The sequence below is a fragment of the Triturus cristatus genome, chromosome 10 (genome assembly GCF_964204655.1).
Source record: "Triturus cristatus chromosome 10, aTriCri1.1, whole genome shotgun sequence".
NCBI lineage: Eukaryota > Metazoa > Chordata > Amphibia > Caudata > Salamandridae > Triturus > Triturus cristatus.
In genome coordinates this window covers 148,267,298-148,283,011 of record NC_140593.1, presented here as the reverse complement: position 1 = coordinate 148,283,011, position 15,714 = coordinate 148,267,298, and the positions used below count along the sequence as shown (strand labels likewise).

Below are 15,714 nucleotides of genomic sequence, written 5' to 3'. Positions count from 1 at the left end.
CCCGACGCTCGGCTGACCGGCCCAACGCGTGTCATGGTGCGAGTGTGGCACGCGGCTAATGTGGCGATGGGGTGGAAGGATCGTCTGACCCGGGCGTCACCACTATACGCGTCCGAGCAGTTGGGCTCCCTGTGGACCTCGAAGGGCTTCGAGAAGTGGGACATGATAGGCATTAGCAAGGTGGGGGATCTCTGGACGAGGGGAGGATTTAAAACGTTCGAGATGCTGCAGACGGAATTCCACTTGCATGGCAGGGAGTACTTTCGGTATTTGCAGATCCGTCATGCACTGGGCTCCGTCTTTCCGGACGTTGCATCCATCCCGGAGTGTTCCCCCCTTGAGGATAGAGTGCTGGATGGACACGTTCCGGACAGCACGATCTCACTGATCTACAAAAAACTGATCAATGACCGCACGGGATTGCTGACTGCCCTTCGTGAGGCTTGGGTTGCCGATGGACTGGAGCTGGACGACGAGGACTGGACCCTTGCGGTGGCCTCCCCGAAAGAGGTGGCCATACCGGAGCGCCTTCGCTTCGTCCAGCTCAAGATACTCCACAGAGTCTACATGACGGGGCCGAGGCTTCTGCGTATGGGCTATGCTGTGGACGGGTTGTGTAAGCGTGGGTGTGGCGCTTTGGGGACCTTTCTGCATATATTGTGGGAATGCCCGGAGGTGGAGCGATTCTGGCGTGGTGTGCATGAGGTCCTGCGTGTGGTTACGCATGTGGTGCTGCTACCCGAAGCGAGGAGATGCCTGTTGAATGTGTGGGAACCTACCGACTACTCGGCGCCACAGACGTGGTGGGTGACTCTGGGATATATGGTGGCCAAGCGTGATATTGCTCAACTGTGGGGATCTCAGAGGTCCCCGACTGTCTCGGCCTGGAAGGAACATATGGATTGGTGCATGTTTCGGGAAAAGGTGGTGTATGTTGCGAGAGGTAAGCCTGGGACATGGGTGAAAGTCTGGGGCCCCTGGAACGCCTACCGCGGGGGAATCTGTACTCCACCGTTATTGCCCGATCCGTCGCCTGCCCCATCCCCGTAGCCGACCCATCTTCCCTGTTCCGGGCATTGAGTTTTACCCAGCCCTAATCCTGATCTCTTCCCCTTCTTGATACTCCTATGGATTGGTAGGGTCCCCCTCTCAAGGGAGCACATGCTGCTATTTCTGATTGTAGATTGCCTTGTGGTTTTTGTTTTTTCTGGTTGTTATTTCAGTTTAAAATGAAACCGTACAGTGGGGTCCGGATGGTGTGGCTATCAACGCTGCTAACTCCTGTGCATCTTCCTTAGCCGCAACGCGCGCTCTACAATGTGTATCATATGCTCCTTTTGTTTACTAGCGGCCGGCCGGAAGGTTGTAGGCCCATCTTTGTATATTTTTTGAGTTTTGTAATAAACGGTTTCAAAAAAAAAAAAAAAAAAAAAGAGTGCCAGGTCATCACTATGGGTAGCACCAGAAATTACCTTAAATGAAATGGATTCTGGCACCAGTACGGACCCTTCTAGTAAATACATCTCACCGATCACAAACCACACTGCCCTTATGCACCTTTTATTCAGTTATTGCAGCATTAAAAACAGAGGTTATGATAAACCTCCACCGATTCATCACCTATATATCTGTAATGCTTGTCACTGGCAGAAAAAAAATAAGAATTTATTCCAAGACTATCCAGGATTTCCAGTGAAGTTCTTTATTATTCATATTCTATTGGGTGAATATCAACAAAGGGGTTGCACTGAGGGTTTGACAAACAGTAGTGATTCAAATTAGCTGGTTGGACCTTCACATATTTTGAGACCGCGTTTAGGTTTTGCACATGGTCCCTTAACTATAATCAAAGCTGGTTGAAGCATGCTGCCAGTATCAGCATCCTAAATCTTGTACTTGTTGGGAACGCAGCTTTAATGACAGTGGGATTCTGCCCTTTGGTCAGCATTTGACCTTAAATAAAGCCAAGTGAAACTGCAGTGCTTCCTAGTGCATCTGTCTTACTTGTTACATCACATGCAGCGAATGCGTGCCCCTAGAGGAGGATAAACCAGCCCCAGGACTCTGGATCTCTGCATGCCCAAGCAGCCCCAACCACGGCTGTGGACCAAGGACTCAAGCAAGGAACCCATAGTTGGTTACGGGTTTTGGGGTGAAGCGCAAAGGAGTGCGGGGGAGGCGCAGGTGGGGAACATCCAACTGTGACGAGTATTGTTTTAACCATAAGTGCAATTCCCTAAACCGATGCTGCACTGTGATCTTGTTTATGAGACAAAAAGGTAAAGATCCTGGAGTACAAAAGCATGTACAGAACTGAGATAGTTTTAAGCAGTTAAACAACAGGACAGGTATGTTATGGATATGTGCATCGATGAGTGGAGGCACAGCAAAGCAATTTTGCATATTAAGGCCTAAAACAATCAAGCTCACTATGGTCACTCCAAACCCAGGCAATTAAAACTCTAAAATTGGATGCATCACCAAGCACATATACAAGAAAGATGCACATTAGTCCGTCCTATGCTTAGTACGCGCTTCGAGACCACAAACCCATCTGTAAAACTATGCAAGGGACATTCCCATCCTAACAGTAATGCATATACAAGACAGATGCACACTAAGATCGTGCACTTTAAAAAAAAATGTTTAGAGACATCAGCTGAAGCTAAAGAAGCTGGCTGCAGACTTTAGATGCGCGTGCAATCTTCAGGTCACAAGTCATTCTAAGATGGATATAACGCCTCTTTGTTTCGCACTGCATCTCACCCACCTCCTGCTGTGTATAGGTGGTGAGCCAACAATTACCAGTGAGAGCCAAGCCAAGAGTCAGCTCGGTCTCTGAGAGCACATGCACAAGCAGAGCCTTAAAAATATTTGATATATATATATATATCTATCTCATGTACCAAAGATCATGTTAGAATATAATACGGTAAATTAAAACATTTTATAAGGCAATTTTTTAGTACACTTAAACGTTTCATTTCAGCACATCAGATTAAATCACTGCATTGAGGTCATTAATTAAAAGCAAGTTTTTAAACTGAGAAACATTCCTGCCTCTGCCCGGATGATAATGCTATTAGTGATCTATGAGTCGAGTTAGTTGAGTTGTGCCCTATGGGTGGGTTAGATTCTTATTGTACATGGAGCAAAGGATCACTCTATTAAATCAAACAAAATTGGTTTTTGTATAGCACACATGCTGAACTCACATATATGAAGGTGCTCTCATATGTGATAATGAGGAAAAAGGAGGCGCAGTGAAATAAAATATTTGAATAGGATCAGACAATTTGAGAACAGTTAATGATTTTTTGAGGCCTGCAGAAACATCACTTGAAATTCTTGAATAGGCCTGGAATAAATTCTTAGTAAATTTTCCGAAGAGTGTTGCAGGTTCATTTTCTACTTGCAATAACCTAACCACTTGCTAAGAGGGCCAATCACAGAAGAGACTTCAGCACCTCATCTTCACTATTAAGGGCACTCACACAACCCACAGGCAGTTTATAGACTCTGCACCAACCATGTGTTCCTTACCGCAGCCAAAACAACATTCAAAAAACAAATTGGTCTTAGAGTTTCATCTTCTTGAAACAAATGTCACTGAAACAGGAGTGTCCAAGGGTGTTATTCCATTAACCATGCACAAGGCTGAGGTTACCATAAACTCATTTAACATTCTCTATTCTCAACATAATCCTTAAACTTGAAGCCAGGCTCGTATTCCCCATATACACACACAAATGTCCCCGAAAAGGGTCACAATATCACCATTGACTTGTGATAAACTATTCTGTTGGAATTCGTGTTATGAATGATGATTGCCAGAGAGACAACCTATGGACTATGTTTTTACACACAGCAGCTTCTTGCTTATAGTCCTCTATTCTTGGACCACATGAAGATGATATAAATATCTGTTTAATTGCAGTCTAGAATTCTGTTATATCTTGGTACAGTGTGTTTCTTCCTATTTACTTCTCCATCAGTGGAACACTGGGTGATGATGTCATGTGGAATGTTGATCTGTGAAACACACAGTTGGAGATGGGCTGAGCGCCTGGCTGGCTGCTCCTGGTGGGGCTCTTTAAGGGCTCTTCTCTGGCTCTTCACTGTCTTACTCTGGCTTTACACTGGCTGTACTACTGATCCTGTAACTAACCTGAATAAATCATCTGAATCATACCAACCAGTGTGGACCTGATTACTACATATTTTTGGTGACGAGGATGGGATCTATTTTTATTTTAGAGATAATCCATCAGTCCATGGGTTTCTTGCTGTATAAATTGTTTGTTACTGGGCACAATCTGTACCTCAACACAAGGTCTCTCACAGGGGATTCGCCCATCCTTACAGTGCACAACATTTTTTTGTCTCTACAGGAGATGTCACATGGGTCGTATTCTTATCTCTACAGTGCACAACATTTTTGTCTCCTCATGGTGTGTCACATGGGTCCAGGGTTTATCTTTCTTTTAAGTGCACTCTGTCATGGGTTCCTACCCATTGGTTCGGGTTCCTACCCACATTTGAGTCATGGTTCCTATCCATGTGTCCATGTTATAGTGGTGTGTAAGTCGCCCTGCGCCTCACTCGTGTATCTATGTATAAGCCGCCCTGCGCTTCATGTGTTTTGCGTTTTGTGTGTAAGCCGCCCTGCGCCTCACGTTATAGTTGTGTATAAGCCGCCCTGCGCTTCATGTTATGTATGTATAAGTCGCCCTGCGCTTCATGTTTTTTTTCTCTTTTGTGTGTAAGCCGCCCTGCCCATCACGTTACTGTTAATGTAAGTCGCCTTGCGCTTTAACTTCATGTTCACTGGGTGCTAAGATCTTTCTTTGTGGTTTTACCCAGTGCTGTTAAAAAAATGTTTTGTTATCTTTAATTCTATCAAAGGGAAGCATGATTAATCATACGCATTCTTCATCTTCTCTGTCATGTTGTTCTTACTGATGTGATTGCTCTCTCGCACACCCACCTGGCCAGTTGGAGTGCAGAGGGAGTACTCATTGACGTTTTTTTTTTTTTCTCATTTGTAGAAAGGAGGATGGGGAACAAGTTAGGTTATTTGTTTCTTTAAGACCTTTGCTTGTTTTCTGTTTCCTTAAGAACTTTGCTTGTTTTCTCTTTTTCTACCTTCGCTCTGTTCGCCCTTGTATCCTTCTATTTAGTTTGGTTCTTCTGAGCTCTTTATCTGATTCTTTATTTCTTTGTTTGGTTATTCGTTTGGAAGGAAGGAGGATATGTTATATCTTGGTACAGTGTGTTTCTTCCTATTTACTTCTCCATCAGTGGAACACTGGGTGATGATGTCATGTGGAATGTTGATCTGTGAAACACACAGTTGGAGATGGGCTAAGCGCCTGGCTGGCTGCTCCTGGTGGGGCTCTTTAAGGGCTCTTCTCTGGCTCTTCACTGTCTTACTCTGGCTGTACTACTGATCCTGTAACTAACCTGAATAAATCATCTGAATCATACCTACCAGTGTGGACCTGATTACTACAAATTCCTCTCTTATGAGTGGAGATCCTGCTGAGGTCTCCTATCCTAATGCAACTCACAATAGACAACCATTCCTGAGCCCCCAATTGTATGGATATTACTTAAAGCCTGCTTATGTTTACATTTGTTTTTTTGTAGGTTTGTGAAGAATGTTGCAGTTAGTTAAAACATCTTAGCTGCATTTGTATGTAGTCCTTCTCTCGAACAGTAATCTAAGCTTTAATCAGGGGTGGAAATCCATCATTAGAACAGGTGAGATACCTTTAGCTTCTGCATTTTCCACAAGAAATTTGCTTTCTTCAGCTTTCTTTCCATTTCTGGCACACTCTAGAATCCAATCAATAGTTACAGCTGGCAGGTTCCAATTTTTGGCCGCAACGTATTTGGAGCCATTTGGTTCCTTCAAGACCAGATGGGTGCTGGCATACATCAATTTTTTTGGATTGTCTTTGCGCACAAAATATTCTTGTACTCTGAAACATTAAAAAATTAAAAAGTTAGTACCAATTGGAGCAACTATAACAGGGGCATACAGTAAAATTATTTTTCAGCATTAGACAACTTACAAGTTTATTTTATTTTGCTATTTCAATGATTAGATTATAGAGGTTGAAATGCTCCCCAGGGGAAAACAATGAAAATATGAGCTTTTTAAAAACGTTTCGGTTAGTTTGAAAGAAACCTTAAATACATGATGGTAATGTTAGGATGAAATAGAAAGTTAACGAAGTCCACAGACTTCCTAGAACAATATCCTGCATACGTACTGGTAATCTTCATTATATTGAGCCCTGCTTTTCTTCATCCCAGTCATAATACCATAAGTGCGATGGTGGCGTACCCTTTGACCTCAACTTAAAGAATACACTGGACGCAGACGAAAACCCAAAAGGTAGCACTTCAAATTCAGAGATAATGACTGTATTCTAGGGATACAGTCAATATCTCATGCTGCATACCACAAGGATTCTGCTGAAAAATAGCCATCTCAGTTTTTTGAAAGGCATCCATTTGGCCTGAGAGTTACCAGCAGAGAGAAACGAGCTGTGTGGGACAGATGGAAGGAGAGGATCCTCAAGGGGAGAATACAACCTGCACCTTGGCTTCTACCTGGACCTTCGGCTGTGCTTATGTCTCTTACTGTAAAACAAGAAGAAAGTATTTGTGTCTCCTGTGACAAAGCTCAGGAGAATGGCTCCTTGTGTGTGACAATTTAAGAGATGGCTTCAATGTGTGCTTCAAAGGCAAGAGTAAGTTTAGAATCTCATCTCCCGATGGCTTTGGGGTGCACCGAGACACAAATCTCTGAAAATACCTCATGCAACAAGACCAAGGCACCAGAGAGTGTAATTGTGTGGATATGTTCCCAACACTTGCTGCAAGGTTTGAACTTCGACGACTTCAAACACTCTACAAAACAAAACTCTGGTTTAGAAAGAAAAGGGCTAAGAAACCGCAGTGGCACTTTTTATTTGTTCCCTGATATGATACCATGTGACCCCAAAGATGACAGTGTACCGCACTACCTGGTGTTGGTGGAATGTTACTGTGGGTAACATTTTCCTGATCCCGTCTAGCACTTGGTAAGGAGGTTCATATAAAAACAGGCAGCACATAATATTTATTATAAACAAAGTTACACGGGCATTTAAAATCATCAGTTTTAAGTTGTTTCTTTAAGGTGATCATTGTGTTCCCAGCTTGCAAAAGAGAAGACCTTGCATTATACAGTTGATTATGCACTGTTTTTCAAAATGTTTTTGTTCTGTAAGCTGAATAATTTTTGTGAACTGGAGATTCTGTGAAAAGAATAAAATGAGGAGCATTTGAATTTAGGTCTACAGAAGCAATACTCCTATGGTATTACACTCTGTATGTAAGTCTGTTGATTATAGGAAGCATTTGAAGATTCAGTAGGGCAGCAGAAGTGTGGACTCATAATGAAATCAGATTGTGTTCCTCTACTTTAGAGATTCATTTTTTTTTAAAGTTAAATACAATTCCATAAACTACTCCAGTAACAATGACTGACTGAAAGTTTGTTTTATGTTTGGTGGAATGAAGGGCTTAAGTTACCTAATTAGTTTTAGCAGACATATTCTTTTCTGATGATTTGGATGAGTACAGGAATGAAATAGTGACCTTCTTTAATTTAGTTAACCAACTTTTTTTTTGCTTTTAACTGAACCAATTGAATGTATAAGTTATCTAGCAGTGGAAGAAAATATATATTGCTATTTTGTTAACCTTGCATTTGATTAAAAATGTAAAAATATATAATTTTAAAAAACAAATACAGTGAAGACTTCTAGCTCAATTGAACACTACACTCAGATTTGTAAAAAGAGGCAAAGACCTTACAAATCAGTCATAACTTCTAAAGAAGAAGGGCATGGACAGTTGCAAGTAGGCAGCTGCATATGGTTCTTAATATCTCTCATCATACTGACAAGAACAGTTACTCAAGGCCCCTAGAAGGTAACTTCCCACAAATGAAATAGGTGTACTCTTCGAATATTGTTTTGTTAAGAAGAAACAGAAATGCATAATGATTATTCACAATATTTGTGTTTCTTTTTGCATTTTATAAATAAATGCTTTATTAACAAGCACGTTTCTTAGTCAGAGGTTAGTGTCCAGTAGTATCAGGTAAGCAAAAAAAAACATGCACATTACAAACCTTGCTCCAAGCAATGCAGCCAAATGTAATATAGCATCTCGTTCTGCACCCGCAAATTGGCTCACTGAAAGTACACATTTTTCAAGTGGAGTGCAGCCTTCCGCCATGGTTACCGGTGTGAAAAGAGGATGGGACTGGGGATCTAAAAGAGTTTCCTGTTCATCGCACATACCCTGGAAGAAAAGGCCATTTATAAACCATTAAAATAGGGGGAAAAAAAGAAAAACGTAATGACAAAATGCTTTTTCTGACATGGTCTGTCTCCTGCTGAAATTACCTCATAAGGACTTTCAAAAAAGTTTTAACATCAGACAAACACGCAGTAAGTAAATTTAAAAACAATGTCATTACTTTTCAACCCAAACAAAACCCATAGGAATAGTTAACTTTAATCTTGTATTAGTATCTGGGTTTGTCCTCTGCTGGGGATTGAGTGGGAACAAGAGAGGGATTCATTTCTTGCACCCAAAAAGGATTACCTGTACACAAGACATATGTCCTTCTAATTAATTGAGCATTCACAAGTAAAGGTACTTGCAGTTGTAGTGATTGTGGTACTTGAGATATCCAGTGGATGGCATACAAATTGTGCCCAAAGAAATATGTTCAAAAGTACATGCAGGGTCAGATCATTGGGTGGAGAGAATAACGCTATACGCTAATGACGTCCTCCTATATATGGCCGACCCCAAGCACTCCCTAGCCAGAGAGATAAACATAATTGACAACTTTGGCCCTTTCTCCGGATACACAATAAACTGGGCAAAATCCCTGATCTATATCCTACACGGTAAACCACCAGTCTTGCCCAAAAACTATGAGATGCAAATAACCACAGAGGGTTTCAAGTATCTGGAGAGATCCCACTCTCTCGTATGAGAAGAACCTACTTCCCCCATTGGAAAGGCTGAAGTCTAGCGTTCAGCACTGAAGGTCACTGCTATCGTCACTCCTCGGAAGGGCTGCACTCTTCAAGATTATGGCATTACCCCGCTTTTTATATGCTCCACACAACGCATTCTTCCCCGTTCCCTTGCAATATTTTAAAAAAATAATTCCACACTGCAAACACTCCTATGGAATGGGGAGGGGGGGGGGGGGAAATCAGCAAGCATCGCACTTACTAATCTAACACGGGGTGGTACGATAGAGGCATTGCCCTGCCGGATGTACAGAAGTACTATTGGGCTGCACTGCTGACTACGGTTAACCAACGGATGCACCTACCGGATGATGAACCGTCGATCCGGATGGATCACATGGTGATGCGTCCCTGTGGGCACGTACGGACCTTGTACTCTACACCGTTATACCTGCGACAGCAGGGCCCAACGGCTGTGAAATGAAATTAAATGAAAACAATATTTATAAAGCGCATGGTTACCCGAGGGCATCCCAGCGCTGTGGGCAGAACCGATTTAAGACTGAGGTGAGATTATTTGGGGAAGAGCCAAGTTTTAAGCATCTTACGGTAGGCCATATGGTTGGGTTCCTTTCATAGCTGCAGAGGGAGTGAATTCCACAGTTTAGAAGCGTTGTAAGAAAATAGACGGCCGTCGCTACAAGCCCTCTTAATTCTGGGGACATAGGCCAGATGAAGATCATTAGAGCGATGGGCCCTATTAACTAGGTAGGGCTGGACCAAAGATGAAATAATCGCAGGTCCTTTCCCTCCCATCAGCCTGTGAGTAATGGACAGGGCTTTGAACTGGACTCTTTCCAAAACTGGGAGCCAGTGGAGAGCCTTTAAGGCTGGCCTTGCTGTTTGGAGGCTACAAATTCCCATGAAGCACAATTCTGCACCATTTGGAGTTTGGCAAGTACCAAGCTAGGAGCACTGAGGTACAAGGCGTTTCCATAGTCCAAGCGCGATAAAATAAGCGCCTGGACTACAAGCTTTCTGACATGAGGTGGTACCAGGGGAAGCACTTTACGCAGAATACCAAAGCAAGAGGCAGCAACCTTTCTGGCTTGAGTTTTAAAACCGAGCTCGGAGTCAAGCCAGACACCAAGGCTCTTTATTTCTGATTTAGGGGCAGGCATAGCGCCCATACTTGTAGGCCAGGTGGAGACTATTTCAGAGAAAGACGGATTACCAAGGAGCATAAGCTCCGTCTTGTCCCCATTAGTTTAAGATGGGAATGTTTCATCCAGTTCATCACTTCTTCGAGGCATGGTCCAAGGCGGGTAGATGTTTTGTTAATATGGTTCAAAGGGACGACCAATTGAGTGTCGTCGGCATAGGTGAGAATTTGCACCCCAAAAGGGAGAACAATGTCGGCAAGAGGAGCCATGTAAATATTAAAAAGAGTGGGGCTCAGGAATGACCCCTGAGGAATCCCACAATGGAAAGGCCGTGGAGTAGAAATGGCCTCACCCTCAGCAACTTGGAAATATCTGTCCTCCAGGAAGGATCGTAGCCAGTCAAGGGCAACTCCAGTAATACCCAAGTCCTGAAGTCGTTGGACTAGGATGCGGTGATTAACCTTATCAAAGGCCGCGCTAAGGTCTAAGAGTAGCACGGCCAGAGAACCTCCTGCATCGAGGATCCTTCTGGAATCCTCGATGACTGCTAATAAGGCAGTTTCCGTCCCATGTCCTGGACGAAACCCGGTTTGGGATACGTGAAGAAGGTTCTCCCTTTCAAGGTATCTGGAGAGCACCAAATTGACATGCTTTTCTGCGATTTTGCTCATCCCTGGAAGGAGCGAGATAGGTCGGTAGTTGCCGAGGCAGTCGGGGTCTAAGCTGGGTTTTTTCAGCAAGGCTTTTACCAAAGCTTTTTTCCACAAGGGGGGGGACCACCCCCAGAGGAAAGCGAAGCGTTGATCATTTCCATAATGGTGGGACCTACTGAAGCAGCTACAGATCTCAAAATATTGAGGGGGGCTGGGTCTCTGGGTGATCCACTTTGACTAGTGCAAAAGTGTTTTTAAAAGCTTCTGTGTCCAATGGCGGGAACACTCCCAGAGAATGTTCTTCTGCTCCATACCTTGGTTTCCTCAGAAGGAAGGATGGGTGTGGAGTTAGGGAACAGGCAGCAGATGGTTAAAATTGTATTGTGGAAATAATCCGCAAGTTCATTGCACCGGTGGTCCGTGGCTTCATGAGTGTCCGGGAGGTGGGGGTGGGGGGTGGGGGGGGGGGGGGGGGGGGGGGGGGGGTTGGGGGTCTGCATTCAGGTGTTTTTTTTTTACAATGCGAAAGGTGTCTTCTGAGGAGAATTAACTGCGGCGGTGAATTTTTGCTGAATTAGAGAGCCTGAGCCTTTTTGATTTCACTTTTGTAAGTTCTGATGGCATTCCTTTATTGCTTTTTCTTAAGGAGGGAAAAATCTTTCCTCCAGATTCTCTCCGTTTTCTTGCACAGTTGCTTTAGCTCACGAAGATTGGGCGGGTACCGTGCTGCTTTGTTGGGCCCTATATTTATCTGGATATTCTTCTTAGGGAGAACCTGGTCTAAAGTCCATTCGATACAGTTATTAAATGGTCATTAGCTAATACCGGATCAGTATTAGTAGAGGGTTTGGTGCGTTACAAAACAGAAGTCCATTCTTCAAGACTGAGTTTAGGCCAGCCACGAACTGTTTGTCCGATCGGTTGAGCAGTGGGGGTAGGTGACTTAGGAGAACAGTGTAGGGGGGTCGAATGATGGTTTGACCAGGGGATGGGAATAGGGTCCAAGCAGAGGAGCTCTTGTAAATTGGGAAAAAAAAGGATCAAGAAGGTGACCTTTTATGTGAGTAGCATGTGGCATCTTCTGAGTAGGTTGGAGGGCAGCAAGGTCGGAAGAGAGTTCTGACGCAAATATTGATGCTTGGTCGTCAAAATGAACATTTAAGTCTCCTAGGATAGTAAAGTTTGAGGCGAGACTAGCCAGCTTAGTGACAGTTTCAGATAATGAGTTAAGAAACTGGCCCATAGATCCAGGCGGTCGATAGATTAAGATTCCCGAGAAGGAAAGCAGGGGGGGGAGAGTCTAATGGAGAAGTGGAGATTCTCACAGTCAGTTAAAGGACTCCCAAGGGTACGACACTTGAGAGTATTTTAAAAATAATAGCGACCCCACCGCCTTTCCCTATTGGTCTGTCTAGTCTCTGAAGAAGATAGTCAGGGGGAAGGGCTTGAACAATGTCAGGTTCAGAGTAAAGGTTTGTCCAAGTTTCAGTAAGAAACAAGATATCCGGACTTTCCTCTGACAGCAGAATGAACAACTCTGCAGAGTGTTTGGGTAGGGATCTGCAATTAAGCATAAGGATTTTGTAAGTTCTCAATGGCGAACCTTTTAAGGGGGGAGGGGGAAGACTGTGTTTGTAGCCTGAAAGAGCAGTGCCTACAACTAGTGACGGAGCCACTAGGAGTAAAATATTGAGTGCATCCTATATCTGGAATCTTGTTTAAACTTTTTAGTTGCTCAGGGCAGTAACAATACCTCTCTTGGAGAAAAGGGGCAGAGTTCCTAGCCCATCGCCCCGCCCGGCCGCGGACGGGCACAGACGGGCTTGCCTTAGGCGCGCCACTGGCGCGTCCGCTGCGCGGTCGCATTATGTGGCTTTTAAATATCCCTGACAGGGTCCAGCGACTAGAGAGCTGACCCCAAAATGGCCACCAACTACGGAGATCGGGCGAGAGCGAGCGTATACCCCCCTGAGCTTTAACACAGCTCAACAGTACAGCAAACCCCACAGTGAGTACCAACAACACGTTAAGAACAATTTCTATAATCAATTTAAAAAGAATTAGGCAGAGTTTTTTTTAAATGCCTCCCTCGTGCTAGCAGTCTCGTAGCAATTATTGCCCGCTGCGCGGATGCTTCATGTAGCTTTTAAATATCCTCGACAGGGTCCAGCAACTAGAGCGCTGACCTCAAAATGGCTGCCAACTACAGAGATCGGGAGAGAGTGAGCGTATACCCCCCTGAGCTTTAACACAGCTCAACAGTACAGCAAACCATCAGTCTCTGGCATGCAGCCCATGAAGCACTGGGGTGAAATGGTAGACTGACTCTGTCCACGCCGTTGTGGGACTCGGCAGCTTTGGACACACTGGGGGCATACTTGGGCTTTGAGAAATTGGACCTAATAGGCCTGTCTAAAATAGGAGATCTACGGATGAGGGGTTCAGTACTCCCTTTTGTTGACCTCCGAAGGGAATATAACCTGGTAGATACTGAGAAATTATGCTAACTGCAAGTTAGATACACGCTTCCAGTGGTCTTACCAGTAGAGGAAAAGCTTCCAGACTCCTCTCCCCTGGAAAACCGTTTGCTAGATGAGCAGTACATACCACGTAATGTGATTTCACTCACATACCGGAAAATCATTAAACACACTGACACACTTCTCTGCCTTCGTGAAAGGTGGGCTCTGGACTTGAGGGGTCTAGGACAATGATTGGCCGGATGCGCTGGCCTTGCCTAGAGAAATAGCAAATTAAGGATTCCGGTTGGTGCAGCTTAAGGTACTGCGCAGAGCCTACTTTGCCTGTACCACGCCGGTGAAAATGGGTAGGGCACAGAGTGATACATCTCATAGAAACTGCGCCCAGAAGGGCACTTTCTTCCACATAATATGGGAATTTCCCGCCATACAGTCTTATTGGGAGGCAATAGTCAATCGTATGAATGCCATATGGGACATGACAATCCCACCTACACCTAAATGGTGCCTCCTTAACATATGGGAGGAATCGGACATCAATCTAATGGGACGTACCTGAATGACCCTGGCCTGGCTGTAGCAAAACGCAATATAGCCCGCTGCTGGGGAGCAAGCCTGAGTGATTGGAAAAAAGATATGGACATGAATATGGTAGCAGAAAAAACACTGTCGATGCCAAGAGGGGATGTCCCAAAAAAATGGGTAAAGGTGTGGGGTAAATGGAACGACTATTGTTGGGGCTGTGTATCTCTCCTACGTTTATTAACGGGTCTCAACCTCCTTCCTAGCTCGGTTTCCTCTCCGACCCACACACCTTAGGTGGGCGGTTCTGGAATGAATGATGGAGAGCTAGTCAAATACTACTTGGCTGTATTACAGTGCTGCTAATGTGGTGGTTTTGTATGTTATTTTATGTTGTATTGAATTTGAATAAAGAGATTTAATAACAAATAAAAAGAAAAGTACATGAAGGACTATGTTATGTTTCCCGGCCCAGTTTCAAGTGTATATTTACCTGAGTGAAAGCAGCAGGCATCTCACTATTCAAAAATCAGGATTCTTGCTGCATGATTATGTCAAGGAAATGTACATTAGTCCATTCTGCTAGAAAGGTATGCTTAGTACACCCCTTGAGGCCACAAACTTAGTTATGAAACTATGCAAGGAACATTCCAGTCCCAGCAGTAAAATAAATCAATATGAGATTGCACTGCAACTGGCTGTCAAAGACTAGCCTGGCCATACACAACTAATAGCCGAGTATTAGATACAAGATTACTCACCTCATTAAGGTAATAGCGGAGAGCCACCTTTAAGCCATGGGCATAGAGTGCTCACTTCTAAGTTTGTTAATTGTTAAAAACTCAGCACATATCAGAGGTTGGCAAAACAGGGCATGCTTGATTGTGTTTTGACAATACAACTAGATCACAACCAGCTGCATCCTTGAAAATTAATACAGAAGAACTGATTTTGCAAGCACAGCACTTATGTTAAAATCTCATGGCTAAAGCTAGTTATAGAATTTATAGTCCACTATAAACACACCCTGCTCCATTCCTGGAATTACGGAATGTTTCTAAACACAGTCAGTGAACCAGTGTATCTTTTGGCATCCAAGCATCAGCACCTCAGCAGCTTCTCTGTCAGGCTGAGTGGTGCCACGTGGAGAATTAGGACCCTGAATTTGTAGACAGGATACTAGGTTATGTCTGCAAAGAGTGATGTCTCTCAATTTACATATATGTAGGTACTAAATAACATGTATACACATTTCGGACTGAGGTCTAGTAGGATAATCTGGTAAAGACTTATAGGTAGCTTCCCAAATAGTCAGTGGATGAGAGCTGAGGAAGGCTTTTGCCCAATAATGAGGAATGCTTCCCACTGCCTCCTACCTAGACATCTACAAGCGAGGCAGAAAACTAGTATATAACTGGCATATCTAGGAGATAGAAAAGATTGTCTATGGTATTTAGTTTCAAATTAGGTGATTCTCCTTCTTAGGACATGCTCATTTATTCTTTCTTCCCAGTATGTGCTGAGCTGTCAGCGAGATCGGAGATCTGAAAGCTTATGTTTTGGGCACGCCTTCAAAAGGTTTACGTGAGTACCACCCTGACTGAGACAGCAGCGGGGTAACATGAGACCCCGCAGCACCTGTGGTGTAGGGGGGTGCTCAAGCTCTAGGGGACCCCCTCCAGCACTGTGCACGGCGGGCCCCTGGCCTGAGGGCTCCTGACTGGGTCTGGGGGATGGAGGCCCTCTAGGTACTTTGCAGGGGGGGGCCCCGCCAAGGATCGTTACACCACTATGAGACACAGAACAAGGTTGCTTACCTTTACTAATACAAATATTCCCATCA

The 15,714-nt window shown here is 44.1% G+C and overlaps 1 protein-coding gene across 3 annotated transcripts in view; it reads right to left on the bottom strand.

Annotated features, from left to right (window-relative positions):
* TOPBP1 (DNA topoisomerase II binding protein 1) overlaps nucleotides 1-15,714 on the bottom strand; it is a 377,252-nt gene that overhangs the window by 210,807 nt on the left and 150,731 nt on the right. For all 3 annotated transcript variants that reach the window (XM_085630675.1, XM_085630678.1, XM_085630676.1), the window contains exons 12-13: nucleotides 8,192-8,364; nucleotides 5,773-5,984 (exon numbers count right to left, since the gene is read on the bottom strand). In XM_085630675.1, coding sequence (XP_085486801.1) covers nucleotides 5,773-5,984; nucleotides 8,192-8,364 — 385 coding nt within the window. The remainder of the gene's footprint in view (nucleotides 1-5,772; nucleotides 5,985-8,191; nucleotides 8,365-15,714) is intronic.